Source organism: Ranitomeya imitator, chromosome 7 (genome assembly GCF_032444005.1).
Source record: "Ranitomeya imitator isolate aRanImi1 chromosome 7, aRanImi1.pri, whole genome shotgun sequence".
Lineage (NCBI taxonomy): Eukaryota > Metazoa > Chordata > Amphibia > Anura > Dendrobatidae > Ranitomeya > Ranitomeya imitator.
The window spans coordinates 15519429-15536266 of record NC_091288.1 but is presented as its reverse complement, the minus strand read 5'-3'; the positions used below and the strand labels follow the sequence as shown (position 1 = coordinate 15536266).

The 16838-nt window shown below is 45.3% G+C and overlaps 2 protein-coding genes across 5 annotated transcripts in view; one reads left to right on the top strand and one right to left on the bottom strand.

Annotated features, from left to right (window-relative positions):
* SPEG (striated muscle enriched protein kinase) overlaps positions 1-16838 on the top strand; it is a 227294-nt gene that overhangs the window by 183768 nt on the left and 26688 nt on the right. For all 4 annotated transcript variants that reach the window (XM_069732774.1, XM_069732776.1, XM_069732775.1 and 1 more), the window contains 6 exons: positions 1207-1249; positions 1520-1588; positions 1675-4789; positions 5692-5832; positions 14405-14521; positions 15410-15577. In XM_069732774.1, the coding sequence (XP_069588875.1) occupies positions 1207-1249; positions 1520-1588; positions 1675-4789; positions 5692-5832; positions 14405-14521; positions 15410-15577 (3653 nt within the window). The remainder of the gene's footprint in view (positions 1-1206; positions 1250-1519; positions 1589-1674; positions 4790-5691; positions 5833-14404; positions 14522-15409; positions 15578-16838) is intronic.
* On the bottom strand, positions 6283-12121 carry LOC138644430 (tubulin alpha-1A chain-like). The gene is made up of 4 exons (XM_069732787.1): positions 11958-12121; positions 9661-9883; positions 9388-9536; positions 6283-7337 (listed from the first exon to the last, which is right to left on the bottom strand). The coding sequence occupies exons 1-4, from the start codon at positions 11958-11960 to the stop codon at positions 6354-6356; spliced, it is 1359 nt and encodes a 452-aa protein (XP_069588888.1). The 5' UTR covers positions 11961-12121; the 3' UTR covers positions 6283-6353.

Sequence of the window (16838 nt, the reverse complement as noted above, 5' to 3'; positions counted from 1 at the left end):
AGTGCCCCCATGATATTCCTGGCCACAGTGCCCCCATAATACTCCTGGTTATAGTACCCCCAAGAGCAGCCAGACATAGTGCCCCCATAATACTCCTGGTCACAGTACCCCCAAGAGCAGCCAGACACAGTGCCCCCATAATACTTCTGGTCACAGTGCCCCCCATGATATTCCTGGCCACAGTGCCCCCCATGATATTCCTGGCCACAGTGCCCCCATAATACTCCTGGTTACAGTACCCCCAAGAGCAGCCAGACACAGTGCCCCCATAATACTTCTGGTCACAGTGCCCCCATAATACTCCTGGCCACAGTGCCCCCATAATACTTCTGGTTACAGTGCCCCCAAGAGCAGCCAGACATAGTGCCCCCATAATACTCCTGGCTACAGTGCCCCCATAATACTCCTGGTTACAGTGCCCCCAAGAGCAGCTAGACATAGTGCCCCCATAATATTCCTGGCCACAGTGCCCCCATAATACTTCTGATTACAGTGCCCCCAAGAGCAGCCAGACATAGTGCCTCCATAATACTCCTGGCCACAGTGCCCCCATAATACTCCTGGTTACAGTGCCCCCAAGAGCAGCTAGACATAGTGCCCCCATAATATTCCTGGCCACAGTGCCCCCATAATACTCCTGGCTACAGTGCCCCCAAGAGCAGCCAGACACAGTGCCCCCATATTATTCCTGGTCACAGTGCCCCCATAATACTCCTGGCCACAGTGCCCCTAAGAGCAGCCAGACATAGTGCCCCCATAATACTCCTGGCTACAGTGCCCCCAAGAGCAGTCAGACACAGTGCCCCCATAATACTCCTGGCTACAGTGCCCCCAAGAGCAGTCAGACACAGTGCCCCCATAATATTCCTGGCCACAGTGCCCCAGAACACAATCAGACATAGTGCCCCCCTAAGACAGCTGTACACAGTGCCCCCGTATCATTGCTGACCACCTTACCCCAATAACACAATATCCTTGTGTTACAACTATATACAATTCCCCATCTAGACACAGTGCCCAGTATAATATTGCTGGCCACAGTGCCCCCGTAACGCAGCCAGATAACATTTCTCTGATTATACGTCAGTGGAGGCAGTGTGGGACAGGTCCGCTGCTCCACTAGCCCACAGGGCACCACTGCTCGCCATTAGCAGACACCTCATATACAAGGCGCAATATCGCTAATGTTCTCATTTGTTTGCGTAGGAGACTCAATGCCGAAGAAAGTCTGGAACATCCCTGGTTTAAGGTGAGCTGAGCTCAGAGTGCAGTACATCTACAGAGGAGGATGGGGTGGTTGTAATCTAATCAGCAAGCGACTGGGCAGTGTCTCCAACTATAATTAGTGGTACTGCAATTAACGGGAAAATGTACTAAAAACTGAAAATGTTTGTGGCCTTTAAGATGAGTGCCGTAATGGTGGGGGAACTGAAAGGGGTTCTGCAATATTAGACAGACTTGGCTGTTGTCTTAAACAATAAGGCACCTGAAGCTTCTTATTTATTGACTTTTTTTTCAGACTTTATCCAAAGGTAAAAATATCAGTACAGACCATATCAAACTCTTCCAATCTCGACGGAAGTGGCAGGTGAGCTTTGAGAAGTCTTAGCAGTGCAGCTTTCAGTGCTCTTGCGGCCTCACCGGGTAATATTGTGTTTGCTTTTTCTTAATCAGCGATCTTTAATCAGCTTCAAATCCAACATGGTGATGAGGTCTATCCCAGAGCTCCTACAAGACACAAGCAACCACTTGTCTATTGCCGTCCCCAGGCATCCTAAAGAGTCAACAAGCTTGTCATCTTCTTCAGACTCGGATGATCTTGAAGAGCTTCCATATGTCCCCATGCCACTTCAAGTACAGTTCTCTGGTTCTCGAATGTCCCTTAATGAAATCCCGACAGATGAGGAGCAGTCTTCTCAGAGCCCTGAAGATGCCAGCACTCTAGAACTTGTGGAGAGAGAAGAAGAGGCAGATGACCGTAAAATTGCAGAACCAGAAATACAAAACAGAGAGATCACAGAGTCACTGAGCAAACGTCCTAAGGGATCACTAACAAGAAAGAAATCAAGTGAAGCTGAAGCCGGCTCGTCTTCAGACGATGAGGCCTCGGAATCCCACAAGAAGAAGGAGCCACTAAGAAAACCTCTTAAAAAAGGATCAAGTCTTGAATCTTCGGAAATCCCTGATGAACTGGTGGTAGCACGTAGAGGAGAATTGAGAAGAGGAAGCTCTGCAGACAGCGCTCTCTTACTCAATGTGTCTACTGATGATGGGGAAGAAAGGGATACCCTTGATCGAGGTATGACCAAAGCTGCTTCTATGGAGCTACCAACACGAAACCGCAGCCCACTGAGGCGACGAAAGTTAGGGTCAGCTGACGAGGAGTATGCCCAACGTCTGGATTTAATGCGGCAACGGTTATTGAGGGGCAGTTCTGCAGATAACAAGCTGAGTGGGCTTAGAGGACCTCTGATGGAAACTCTCTCCTTCGATAAAAAACGAGCTGAACAGATGTCCCCTCACTCCCCTCGTTCTGAGCACACGCAGTCTTCACCCATCCCTACTATAAAATTGACACGCGCTGCTTCCAGTGAAGCAGCTCCTGGACGGGATTCATCAGAAGAAAGAGTCTTACGAAAAACCAGCTCTTTCTCCCATGGGGACACAGAACCTCTAGTTCTTCATCGTAGGTCTGGAGCACCCCTGGAAATTCCTCTAGCTCAGTTAGAAGCACAGCGCCTGAAGGAGTCTCCATCTCTGTCCGCTCTGACCGACCAGTCACGTTTTGATTCCCGTCCTCAAACTCCTCGTGAGATTCCTCCCAAGTCTCTGACTCCTGATCCAACCACAGATGATTCAGCTTTGGAAACTCAGAATGGGAAAGTTGATGAAGACAAGTCACAAACGTTGAAACACAAGCTTGATAAAAGTTCAAATGAGAACTTGGAAATTATACTTCCCAAAGCCACTCCTTTGGTAGAGGACACAATACCCAAAAAACAAACGCCAAGTATCCAGATGGAGCAGCCAACAATAAAGCCACCTGAAAATGAGACAGAAAGTATCAAAAGCGATGTTCCTGTACAGCCGATATCACCAAAACCTGAAGAATCCACAATAAAACCAGTGGAGGATTCATCTCCTGCACAAGATACAGATGAAAAACCTTCACTGACACAAACCAAAGGTCCCACACCAGTGATTTCTTCTGTTTCTTCCATCCAAAAGAATGATACTTTAACAACTGTCCACTCACCATTGCCAAGTCAGTCTAATGTAAAATCTCAATTGCCAAGATCATCCATTGTCTCAACACCTGCACCAAGTCCAACTATTGTCCCATCTCCTCTACCAAGTTCAGGCACTGGGCAAACATCTACATCAAGTCTTCCATCTGCTCCAACTATGCCAAGACCAGTAAGCGTCTCATCTACTTTGCCAAGATCAGGTATAATCCCATCTTTTTCACCCAGTAAAGCAGTTTCCTCATCAACTTTGCCAAGGTCTCAAGGTGCTCCAAGTCTTACATCAAGTTCACGTGTTGCTCAGTCTACTTCATCAAGCCCAGCAGTATCTACATCAAGTTTGCCAAGACCTGGAGGAGTTCCTTCTCTTTCACCAACCTATATAACAAAGACTGCCTCCGTGCCAACATCTTTGTCTATGCCAAGACAAGAGTCCACGCAAATGGCAATAAAGACACCAGATCCTCAACTTCCATCTGCAGATGTATCTGCCCTCAAACTCCAACCTGCAAATGCACCAACCCCTAAACCATCACCTTATGCAGAGATGATGCAAACTCTTCAGTTCAGTTCTTCAGAAGAAGAATCACAAGTACAAACCAAAAAGATTGAAGGGCCACAGAAAATGTCACCTTCCAAGGAAAAACTAAGCTCGTCTGTAGCCACCAACCTGGATCCAAAAGTAACTAAAGATGAAACGGCGCAACCCCCAGGGTTTTCAAAGCTTGAAGAGCCGCCAAAAGCTCCAAGCACAGAGGACGTCCACTATATTAGCAACATCGATTCTGAAGAAGTGTTTGAAGCTAAGTTTAAGAGGAATCGTGAGTCTTCTCTGACTCGAGGACTGAAGATGTTAACCAGGACTTGGTCAGAGGAGAAGAATTTATCAGCCACACATGCAACTCGGGAAGAGGAAATGTACCGGCCCAGTCCTGTAGGTGTACCACTGGAGTTCTTAGTCCCGGCAGCTTTAGGACTAGATGATAGGTCAAGGTCTATGCAGGATCTGTCAAATGCAGAAAGGGACCCAAGCTTTATGAGAAGACTATCCCAACGTTTCAGGAAATCGCCAACCACTGAGCGTAAGCAAACACCTTCCGAAGATATAGATGGAACCAGTTCACTGGGAAGACGCCTTTCTTGGACTTTAGGAAGAGGAAGTTCCAAAGAAAGAAAAGACAATGAAAGCCTAAAATCAGACAATGGATCAATAGAAACAATCTCAGTGGACAAGGAGCAGAAGTCCAGCGAATCTCCAGTGTTGGCAATGAGGAGGAAGATTGGAAACACCATGGAGCGTCTGTCCTCCAAACTTCGAAGCCAGTCAGAGGAAAGACGAGAAGTAGAGTCTACTGACAGAAACGAGGACAGACCTGAGAGAAGAACCCCACTAATGTCCCTGCTCAGGAGATCTAACTCTGAGGGCGAGAACTTACGAAAGTTAGAAATACCCCAGAACCAGCTTGCCTCTCAGTCTGGTTCATCGCGGTCTAAAGAATCCGTCAACTCGGGACTAAGCATCAAGTCAGAAATGGTGGAGAAAGGTCAGTGTCATGGAGCACGTACTATGTGTTAGATACCACCATTATCCTTAATACCTAATCAAGTGTTCAAAGTCTACACCAATAAAGTGTTTTGGAGCAGACACTCCTGATTCATTAAAAGGCTCACGCCTCTTATAAATCAGGCGAGGTGCGTAGTGGTGTGCGCTGCTGGAGTAAGACTTGTGGTGTAGTGAATGCTGCTGCTCGTCATGAATTTGATGAGCGGGGTTCATCACGCTCCATCCCATCCGTGTTCAGCCCACTTTATCAGAACTGGGGCGAGAATGGCGTGAAGACACAGAAAGTTGCATTCTAGCATTTATCCCCATTGTTTTGATTAATTGTGGGCCTAAAATGATTTTTGTAGGCCAGCCCCTTCGATTTTGCTGAAAGTCTCCCAGGAATCAAGCGCCTGGACCCTGATACATGTGGGACATTAGCATACCAAGTTTAAGTTCCGGAAGAAAAATTCCATTGGTGTAATGGTGATTAATGGCCAACATTTCCTGGCATATTTTAATGTACAGCAACTGTAGATTGGTGCCAGAAATTTGGCCTTTTTTATAATTTTCGCTTATTAAGTTGTTCTTTTTTCACTAATTTTGAAATCTCTCAAGTGACGAGAAAAGTTTCACATTTTACACAAATTTAAAACTTTTGAAAAGTTTTAAAACTTAAATCAAAACCTGGCATGAACGTTTTAATAAATAAGGCCATCAGATCACTATGTGGCGGTTTTCCCCCAGGCAGAAAGTGAAGTTACAGGTATTACCACCATTGTTACATCTCTAGGTGCATTTATTTGTGACTCTTTGCAGAGCTTCCAGCTTCTTGGAGAAGGGATCGGTCACATTTTGCCTGTTGAATGGTCATTGCTGTAATTTCTGCATTCTGCTTTACAGATGACAGGAGATCAAGGTGGGATCGCTGGGGTCTCTCACGTAGTAAGAAGGACAAGATGACATCCCAGCCTTGTATCCCAGCCAGCCTGATGAGTGAGGATGGGAACATAGTAGGAAGGCAGTACATCCGCAATGAATCAGGTAGGAGATGTAGGCAGGCTTTTATATCATTGTTGTTAACGTGTTTTGTTTTATTTACTTGAAATTTGATATTATCTGTTTATTCTAAATTATAAAACAATAGGAAAAAAGAAACATAAATAAAAATATTAATAAAGTGCCATTCACCGGCGGTGACGTCTTTAGAGGTAATGTAGCATTACATGCCGAATCCATGAGCGTTCTCCACATCATTATAAACACCTGATTATTACATTATTAATATATTATTATATGTATTCATATGTTAACATTTCATCCTGGAGGAGCCCTTCCTCCACGGTCGACTCTAGGCACAAGTGTGATCGTGTTAAAAAAAAAAATCCAACCCCTGTGGCCTTCTATGGCAGAAGACTAACTAGGGGTCAATTGGTAGAAAAGGTCATCATCATATCTGAGTATGAAAGTAGAGGAACGGACAAAACAGCATAGTCATAAGAAAATAAATGTTTATTTGAGCTGATACCTACAGTAAGAGCCAATAACTCAGATTCAATCCCTCATTAATACTCCTCTCCCTCCTCTCCTTCCCCCTCTCCTTCCACGCTATCAGTGCCGACCTCTTCGTAATCCTTCTCCAGGGCGGCCATGTCCTCCCGAGCCTCAGAGAACTCTCCCTCCTCCATGCCCTCTCCCACATACCAGTGCACGAAGGCTCGCTTGGCGTACATGAGGTCAAACTTGTGGTCCAGGCGAGCCCAGGCCTCGGCAATGGCGGTGGTGTTACTCAGCATGCACACAGCGCGCTGCACCTTGGCCAGGTCTCCACCGGGAACCACAGTTGGTGGTTGATAATTGATACCAACTTTGAACCCTGTTGGGCACCAGTCCACAAACTGGATGGTGCGCTTGGTCTTTATGGTGGCAATGGCGGCATTGACATCCTTCGGTACCACATCACCGCGGTACAGCAGGCAGCAAGCCATGTATTTGCCGTGTCTGGGGTCACATTTCACCATCTGGTTGGCCGGCTCAAAACAAGCGTTGGTGATCTCGGCTACAGTGAGCTGCTCATGGTAAGCTTTCTCTGCAGAGATGACGGGAGCATAGGTGGCCAGGGGGAAGTGGATACGAGGGTAGGGCACCAGGTTGGTCTGGAACTCTGTCAAGTCCACATTCAGAGCACCATCAAACCTGAGAGAGGCTGTGATGGAGGACACGATCTGACCGATCAGACGGTTCAGGTTGGTGTAGGTCGGGCGCTCAATGTCCAGGTTCCTGCGACAGATGTCATAGATGGCCTCATTGTCCACCATGAATGCGCAGTTTGAGTGCTCCAGTGTGGTGTGCGTGGTGAGGATGGAGTTGTATGGCTCAACTACAGCGGTGGAGATCTGGGGGGCAGGGTAGATGGAGAACTCCAGCTTGGACTTCTTGCCATAGTCAACGGAGAGACGTTCCATCAAAAGTGAGGTAAAGCCTGATCCAGTACCACCACCGAAACTGTGGAAGATGAGGAAACCCTGGAGACCTGTGCACTGATCCGCCTAATGGAGATGAGACATAATAGAAGATTAGACTTTCATGTTACAGAAGACTGGATTAATAACTCCAAACCAATTGTGTCCTCTATGTCCTACCATCTTTATTGTTGGGTTGGGTTCAATATAATAATAATAATGATAATAATCTTTATTTATATAGCGGCAACATATTCCACAGCACTTTACAGTTAAACAGTATCAAACACAACAGTCATAAGTAACAATGTTAACAATACAATAATTAAAGCACAATAAGCCACCCCTGCCCGTGAGAGCTTACACTCTACAATGAGGAGGGGAGATACAAAGTACAGGTGTGTATCTACAATGATGTATTTACAATGATGGTCCAGCCATCTTCAGGGAGTGGGGGGTAGATGGAGATACTGAATGGGCTACACACACACACAAACATAAAATAACTGATTAGGGAACGTGATAGGCCGCTCTGAACAAACGTGTTTTGAGCGAGCACCTAAAACTATACAAGTTGTGGATGGTCCTAATATCTTGGGGTAGAGCATTCCAGAGGATTGGCGCAGCACGGGAGAAGTCTTGGAGTCGGGAGTGGGAGGTACGGATTAGTGCAGAGGTTAATCGAAAGTCATTTGCAGAGCGCAGAGGTCGGCTAAGCCGATAGACAGAAATGAGGGAGGAGATGTAAGGGGTGCCGCACTGTGGAGAGCTTTGTGGGTGAGGACAAGTACTTTGAATTGTATCCTGTAATGAATGGGTAGCCAGTGTAACGACTGGCGAAGAGCGGACGCGTCCGAGTAACGATTAGCCAGATGGACGACCCTGGCTGCTGCATTAAGGATGGACTGGAGAGGGGAACTTCGATTAAGGGGGAGGCCAATTAATAGAGCATTGCAGTAGTCCAGGCGGGAGTGGATCAGGGCGACAGTGAGGGTTTTAGTTGTTTCCATGGTGAGAAAAGGGCGGATTCTAGAGATGTTCTTTAGGTGTAAGCGGCACGAGCGGGCAAGAGATTGTATATGGGAGGTGAAGGAGAGATCGGAGTCAAACATAAAACCCAGACAGCGCGCCTGCTGCCGGGGTGTTATTATGGTGCCACCCACGGAGAGGGAAATGTCAGATTTAGGGAGGTTAGTAGAAGGCGGGAGCAGAGCAAGTTCAGTTTTGGAGAGGTTGAGTTTCAGATAGAGAGCAGACATGATGTTGGAGACTGCGGACAGACAGTCAGTGGCATTCTGTAGTACAGCGGGGGTAAGGTCAGGGGATGACGTATATAGTTGTGTGTCGTCGGCATAAAGATGGTACTGAAAGCCAAATCTGCTGATGGTCTGTCCAATTGGGGCCGTGTAGAGGGAGAAGAGAAGGGGGCCAAGGACTGAGCCCTGAGGTACCCCGACGGTGAGAGGAAGAGGAGATGAAGTGGAGCCAGAGAACAGAACACTGAAGGAGCGGTCAGAAAGGTAGGAGGAGAACCAGGAGAGAGCAGTGTCCTTAATGCCTAGTGACTGGAGCCTAGAGAGCAGGAGAGGGTGGTCAACAGTGTCAAAAGCTGCAGAAAGGTCGAGGAGAATGAGCAGAGAGTGGTCACCATTAAGTTTTGCTGTCAGAAGGTCATTGGTCACTTTGATGAGTGCAGTTTCTGTCAAATGTAGGGGGCGGAAACCGGACTGTGAAGAGTCTAGGAGGGAGTGAGTGGAGAGGTAACGGGTAAGGTGGGAGTATATCAGGCACTCCAAGAGTTTAGAGATGAAGGGGAGATTGGAGACCGGTCTGTAGTTGTTTGTGCAGGATGAGTCGAGAGCGGGGTTTTTTTTAATAATGGAGTAATGACAGAGTGTTTGAAGGAGGAGGGGAAAATGCCTGAAGAGAGGGAGAGATTAAAGATTGCAGTTAGGTGAGTTGTGACGACTGGAGAGAGAGACTGGAGGAGATGAGAGGGAATGGGGTCAGTAGTGCATGTAGTCGGATGAGAAGAAGAGAGGAGCATGGAAACTTCTTCTTCTGTGATGGGATCGAATGTGGAGAGTGAGCCAGGGGAAATATAGCAGAATACATGAACACATCTCCATGAACTCACCAGCTTGCGGGTCCTGTCCAGCACCAGATCAATGATCTCTTTGCCAATGGTGTAATGGCCACGGGCGTAGTTATTGGCGGCATCTTCCTTGCCGGTGATGAGCTGCTCAGGGTGGAACAGTTGTCTGTAGGTTCCAGTTCTCACCTCGTCTGTAGGAGAGAAATAATGGAGGTTTCAATGTGAGATCCTGAACTGACCGCCCCTCTCATATTTTCAGATCTGCACTGACATCTATTCTATTCGTAGTCATAGACAATCAACCGATGTACTCACCGATCACAGTGGGCTCCAGGTCCACAAACACAGCGCGGGGGACGTGTTTACCAGCCCCCGTCTCACTGAAGAAGGTGTTGAAGGAATCGTCTCCTCCACCGATGGTCTTATCACTGGGCATCTGCCCGTCCGGCTGGATACCGTGTTCCAGGCAGTACAACTCCCAGCAGGCATTGCCCATCTGGACTCCGGCCTGGCCAACGTGGATAGAGATACATTCCCTCTGTATGGGGCAGATGGGGGGATATGATGAGGGTCAGACTATATGCATCAGAATCAGTCACATGGAAGATGTATGTAACAGATCACAGAGATCGCACAGACCAGACTGATACATTGTAATAAGTAGTTTATATTGGAGAGAGGACACATAACAGATGAGACTGGACAATCACACATAGGTCACATATATGGGGCAGGAGATCGGACATAATACATGAGAGCGGGCAGTTACATGTGATATTATATAGTCACATACAGTGGGGCAAAAAAGTATTTAGTCAGTCAGCAATAGTGCAAGTTCCACCACTTAAAAAGATGAGAGGCGTCTGTAATTTACATCATAGGTAGACCTCAACTATGGGAGACAAACTGAGAAAAAAAAATCCAGAAAATCACATTGTCTGTTTTTTTAACAATTTATTTGCATATTATGGTGGAAAATAAGTATTTGGTCAGAAACAAACAATCAAGATTTCTGGCTCTCACAGACCTGTAACTTCTTCTTTAAGAGTCTCCTCTTTCCTCCACTCATTACCTGTAGTAATGGCACCTGTTTAAACTTGTTATCAGTATAAAAAGACACCTGTGCACACCCTCAAACAGTCTGACTCCAAACTCCACTATGGTGAAGACCAAAGAGCTGTCAAAGGACACCAGAAACAAAATTGTAGCCCTGCACCAGGCTGGGAAGACTGAATCTGCAATAGCCAACCAGCTTGGAGTGAAGAAATCAACAGTGGGAGCAATAATTAGAAAATGGAAGACATACAAGACCACTGATAATCTCCCTCGATCTGGGGCTCCACGCAAAATCCCACCCCGTGGGGTCAGAATGATCACAAGAACGGTGAGCAAAAATCCCAGAACCACACGGGGGGACCTAGTGAATGAACTGCAGAGAGCTGGGACCAATGTAACAAGGCCTACCATAAGTAACACACTACGCCACCATGGACTCAGATCCTGCAGTGCCAGACGTGTCCCACTGCTTAAGCCAGTACATGTCTGGGCCCGTCTGAAGTTTGCTAGAGAGCATTTGGATGATCCAGAGGAGTTTTGGGAGAATGTCCTATGGTCTGATGAAACCAAACTGGAACTGTTTGGTAGAAACACAACTTGTCGTGTTTGGAGGAAAAAGAATACTGAGTTGCATCCATCAAACACCATACCTACTGTAAGGCATGGTGGTGGAAACATCATGCTTTGGGGCTGTTTCTCTGCAAAGGGGCCAGGACGACTGATTCGGGTACATGAAAGAATGAATGGGGCCATGTATCGTGAGATTTTGAGTGCAAACCTCCTTCCATCAGCAAGGGCATTGAAGATGAAACGTGGCTGGGTCTTTCAACATGACAATGATCCAAAGCACACCGCCAGGGCAACGAAGGAGTGGCTTCGTAAGAAGCATTTCAAGGTCCTGGAGTGGCCTAGCCAGTCTCCAGATCTCAACCTTATAGAAAACCTTTGGAGGGAGTTGAAAGTCCGTGTTGCCAAGCGAAAAGCCAAAAACATCACTGCTCTAGAGGAGATCTGCATGGAGGAATGGGCCAACATAGCAACAACAGTGTGTGGCAACCTTGTGAAGACTTACAGAAAACGTTTGACCTCTGTCATTGCCAACAAAGGATATATTACAAAGTATTGAGATGAAATTTTGTTTCTGACCAAATACTTATTTTCCACCATAATATGCAAATAAATTGTTAAAAAAACAGACAATGTGATTTTCTGGATTTTTTTTTCTCAGTTTGTCTCCCATAGTTGAGGTCTACCTATGATGTAAATTACAGACGCCTCTCATCTTTTTAAGTGGTGGAACTTGCACTATTGCTGACTGACTAAATACTTTTTTGCCCCACTGTATATGAGAGATGACATCGGACAGTCACATACATTTTGGGTGGATGAAGTTGGACCAATTAGTTTGGACAATGACAGATGTAATAGTTTAGATAGTCAGTAACATGTATTAGATGAGATTGTACAGATGAGATTATACAGATGAGATTGAATAGATGAGATTATACAGATGAGATTGGATACATGAGATTGTACAGATGAGACCGGGCACTCACCATGGTGTCGGCTGTGGATCTCCAAGCTCCGGTGAGTTAGGTCTTCGGATGTGGAGGGTTTCTGTCCTCTGTGATCTCCTCCCTATATATATAGGAGTCAGCAGAGTCCTTAGTAACAGGAGCCGGGGGCAGGTGACCCCCAATCTCCAGGACACCAGAGCCCTGCCCTGTGTATAACACAACACAACCGTTACCAGGTACAATGCTGGTACAATGTCCGCCCCAGGGCAGAGGGAAGAATGGAGGGAGGGAACCGCGCACAAACCAGGGAGTAACGGCACGCGGACTGCGGCAGGAGACACGTCTGTTACTGTTGTGTTTCTAGTCACACATTACTGAGCGCTATATTCCCTTTATTCTGCGGTCACAATGATTTCTGCGTTACACAATATGTAAAGATATTTATTTCACGGAGCATAAAACGAAGGTTTTTCTTCTTTGTCTCTTTTTACAATTTTATTAAACTTTCTTTAACTTCTACGAGACTTTCACTCTCACGGATACAATCAGACGTCGGTATTTTCTCTCATCCGGGGGAATAGCGCCGATTATGGAATCGACCCTCTGAACAACCTCAGATCCGAGTGTCGGCATGGCCTGCTCCAATTATCCTGGATCAGGAGAAGATGGAGAACAGAATTTCTCCACCTGCTCCATTGTCTGCGGAAATCGGACCGCACTGCGAGGTTTTCCACGCACCCACAGACTTTAATGAGGGGTGTCCTATTTTAAAGTGAAATCCCAGCTTGCTGCACATCAGCGATTCCCTATAGAATAACATTGGTCTGAGCGCTGTGTGATAAACGTATGCGCTGGTGTGAACGGGCCCTTACAGTAACACTGTTATACTAAGTGGCCATCTTTCTTTATTACAACACATTATTTCCTGGCAGGTAAATAGAATCCTCCCTAATTTAACAATTGCTTAAAAAAATAGGACCTAGCTTCAGTCAATAAATTCCCCAAATGTATAAAGAACATGTACTGTATTATTCCTTTGCTCCAAAATACATATGTAACGGAGGTCAGCGCTGGGATGGGATAAGGGACGGAAATCCATCATGTATGCGCTCGCTCGTTGTGCCACGTGCACCATTATGATAAAATCAGTTTGCGCCATTTTCATCACCGTGTAAAATGATGCGGTTCAGCACACCATTAATACATTGGCGCATTTAATGACTGCTCGTAGACCTCTCACCTTTTCTAGACACTTTTCGATACTTTTGAGACTTTAACACTGTCGCCATTTGGTAAAGCAGAATACATATCTAATGAGCCTCCACCTGACATGTGTGGCAAGTTCTGCCAAGTATCGGGCCACTTGCACCATTGTCCTACATTTGCACCATTGTCCTACATTTGGTGCCGTTTCTAACACTTTTTTCCATCTTGTAACATGATACAAAGAAACCAGACAGATCTCCATCCCCGGCTCCTTCTGATTTCCCTCTCAGCCTCCCGCCGACCAGTTCTTGTGTTCCTCCCTCCGGCTTCTGCCCAGGGGCCACATTATCCTTCCGCGTGAGGTCTCTTATATGGCGGCCCGGGGTGATGACTGCAGAGCTGATGTAGCTTTATCCATACGGTCATTTTACATCATTTTACATGGTGACCAAAATGTCGCAAACAGAGACAAATGGATCACAATGGTGCATGTGGCATGACAGTTTGGCAAAGACACGTTCATTTCTTTCTCCTTGGTTACATATGTAATTTGTGACAAATTTAATGACTCTTCTTTTTCTAGAAACTTTTCTTAACTACTGATCGAGACCTAAAAATTGCGCCCACAAAAATATATGGCACGTTGTGTTCTACACTTTCTTGGAGCATTTTCCACCATAATTTATTTAATTATTTTTACTAATCTTCCTGGTTTCATATGATCCATAAATGTCAAATAATGGGCAGTTATGTAAACGACACACTTGGACGCCCTTTCACATTTGGCATATACTCCAATGTTGTGTAGAAAAATCCACACGTACCTCCGATAACTTTTGCACACTCTTTTTCCGCACTTTTAAAACTTGCACTACTTTTGCAGAACTTTTTTCAGGTGCGGTAATGGTGGGACTGACTGACTGCGCTGCTCCCACCATAGGTGAATGTACTGTCCGGGGCCGTGAGCTTTCACTTGGAACCATCCCTTATAAACATTATAATGTAGCATGCAGAGATCTTGAGACTATTGAGAAAACTAAGTCTGTTAGAAAGTTGCCAAACTTTTTTATTTTACATTGATTAACCTTATTTTACATGAAATCTAAGTAAACAGATAAGTCATTCATGAATCCGGAAAAGCTGGGTGACATCGGGGAAATAATGATGGCGGCCATATTAGCTGTCACTCACTTCTGTAGAAACAAGACGACTCATGGACTTGTTGCCTTTTTTCCTTTTGACGTAGCTACGTTTTTAAAGCGTTGTTTCCTTTACATTAGATTTCCCACCAGTCTTCCATATAAAGCTGAAGGATATTGTAATACTGGAGGGCGATTCTGTGTCATTATCTTGTCTTCCTGCCGGCAGCCCCGCACCCCGAATTCTGTGGAAGAAAGGTAATTATGATGCAGCTTTGATTTTGAAGTGTCCAAAGTGAGTATCTGCCTTGGTTTCCTGGTCCGACTCTCCATGATTAATCCATTTCAGCATTTAAATCTAATTATACACATTTCTGGTGTTCGTACCTTTATGTTTCTGATACAAGGCTCCAAATTCCCTGCATAGATGTAGAGTAACATGATAAAAAGCTGACTTCCTATAGCTACCACCGGGGGGAGCTCAGGAGCTTACTGAATACAGTTCATACATATAATTCAGTAATAAACACTGGATGCATGGAGCTCCCTCTAGTGGTGGCTGCAGGAAAGCACATCTTGGTCATGTCGTTTCACACCTATGCAGAGGATTTGGAGCTCTGTAGCAGAAAAATGAAGCTGTGATCTCTATAAGGATTTATCCGCACACATTTTTGCATCTATTTAGATAAAATAAAATGGTAGGCATTCACATGTCCGTAAAAGTTGAAAAATAAATCTACATCTTTCATGAGCCGCCACACTTTGTGGTAATGATATGTCTGACATCTGATCTACAGGACATATCTCATTCTAGCGTTGAGAGCCTTTCTGCATTATTAATATCCCATCCTCGGTCTCTATATACTGTGTGGTGCAGTCATGTGGAGCGAAGCACGGATGTAATAAAGCAGCCGTAGCTCAGATATAGCAGAGCCGAACTGGTGAATATAGTTCACAATGAACTGCAGGTCAGCATGCTGGATTATTTGATCACTATGCTCAAGGAAAGTATTTCAATGACTCATTCAGCTCTGCTACATCTGTAGATGCTCAGAACCTTTCCATTGCGTGGGACTGTCAGCACCGTGGAAATCCCAGCTGTCCTCCCATATACCATGTTTATACAGATTGTCGTTCTCTTCTCAGATAAGGTGGTCATAGAATCCAGAGGACAGGTCAATATAAAATCTAATCCAGATGGACGCCAGGTTCTCACTGTCACAAGGGCCGGCCTGAGAGAAGCCGGGCTGTATGAGTGTGTGGCCGCCAATGCCCTGGGCAATGCCACCAGCTCCTGCTCCTTAGCAGTGGCACGTATGTATGCTTCTTACTTTCCCTTATTATCATTGCACAAGTTTGAGAATTTTAATCCTAATTTGGGAATATTAAATGTGACTGTAGATGGCGACCACTAGGGGGAGCTCACTGCATATGGATTTATACAGCTAGTACAGAGCTAGAAGATGGCATTACTTAATGATCCACTGGTGCCCCACTAAGCCTGAAACCAAAAGGACCATAGGACATAATCATCTTTATTTCCTGCACTGCATTACCCCCTGTGCAGGGAACAGATAATTATATTGAATAGATGTGTTCTGCTGTTTCCCTATACAGTGGCTAGCAGAGACAATGAAAGTGCCCGTAGTGTTCATAGCATAACCTTCTTTTCATAAAATGAGACAACCTCTTTTAATGCAAGCTGTATAAATCTGTATGTAGTGAGCTCCCTCTAGTGGTGGCTGTATAAATCTGTATGTAGTGAGCTCCCTCTAGTGGTGGCTGTATAATTCTGTATGTAGTGAGCTCCTCCTAGTGGTGGCTGTATAAATCTGTATGTAGTGAGCTTCCTCTAGTGGTGGCTGTATAAATCTCTATGTAGTGAGCTCCCTCTAGTGGTGGCTGTATAAATCTGTATGTAGTGAGCTCCCTCTAGTGGTGGCTGAATAAATCTGTATGTAGTGAGCTCCCTCTAGTGGTGGCTGTATAAATCTCTATGTAGTGAACTCTTTTATTATAAAAATACAAAACTTACAATAAACAGCAAAAATCAAAACCCCAGCAAAAGCAACTGTCCGAGTCCAACATTATCCCCCCAGTCCAAAGCAAAGTCCGAGTCCAGCATAACAGCCCCCAGTCAAAGCAACCCCGCAAAAGAAAACAAACTGCCTTCTTCTTTCTCAGAGAAGCTTCCTCCATCTTTCTTTCTTGTTATTTTCTGTCCTTTGTCTTTTCACTTTATGATTCTCCAGATCTCCTCCTCCCCAGGTTACATCACCCAAGGAGAGAAGAAACATTTTATTAATACACGCGCACATACACACTTCATAGCAAACCTAACAAAGAAAACTCTGGTCCATCGCCCAAAAAGAAACACTATAGCCACCTGGCTTAAACACATCTATCTAAAACACACAATTTTTTTTTTTTTTTTTAATTTTATAATTTTTTTTTCCTTTTTTTTTTTTCCCCCCTTTTTTTCCTTTTTACACAGCAAATACAACCATAAACAACCTACCACCAAACCCCTCCCTCCCACCACAAAAAAACACCCACACAATACAAAAATAACCTC

Bases quoted from the DNA above. Each gene is read 5' to 3' on its own strand.
- LOC138644430 (XM_069732787.1), bottom strand. The intron at 9,537-9,660 runs GTGAGTACATCG...TCTCTCCTACAG, and splicing joins CCTGGAGCCCACTGTGATCG to ACGAGGTGAGAACTGGAACC. The intron at 7,338-9,387 runs GTGAGTTCATGG...CATCTCCATTAG, and splicing joins TGGACAGGACCCGCAAGCTG to GCGGATCAGTGCACAGGTCT.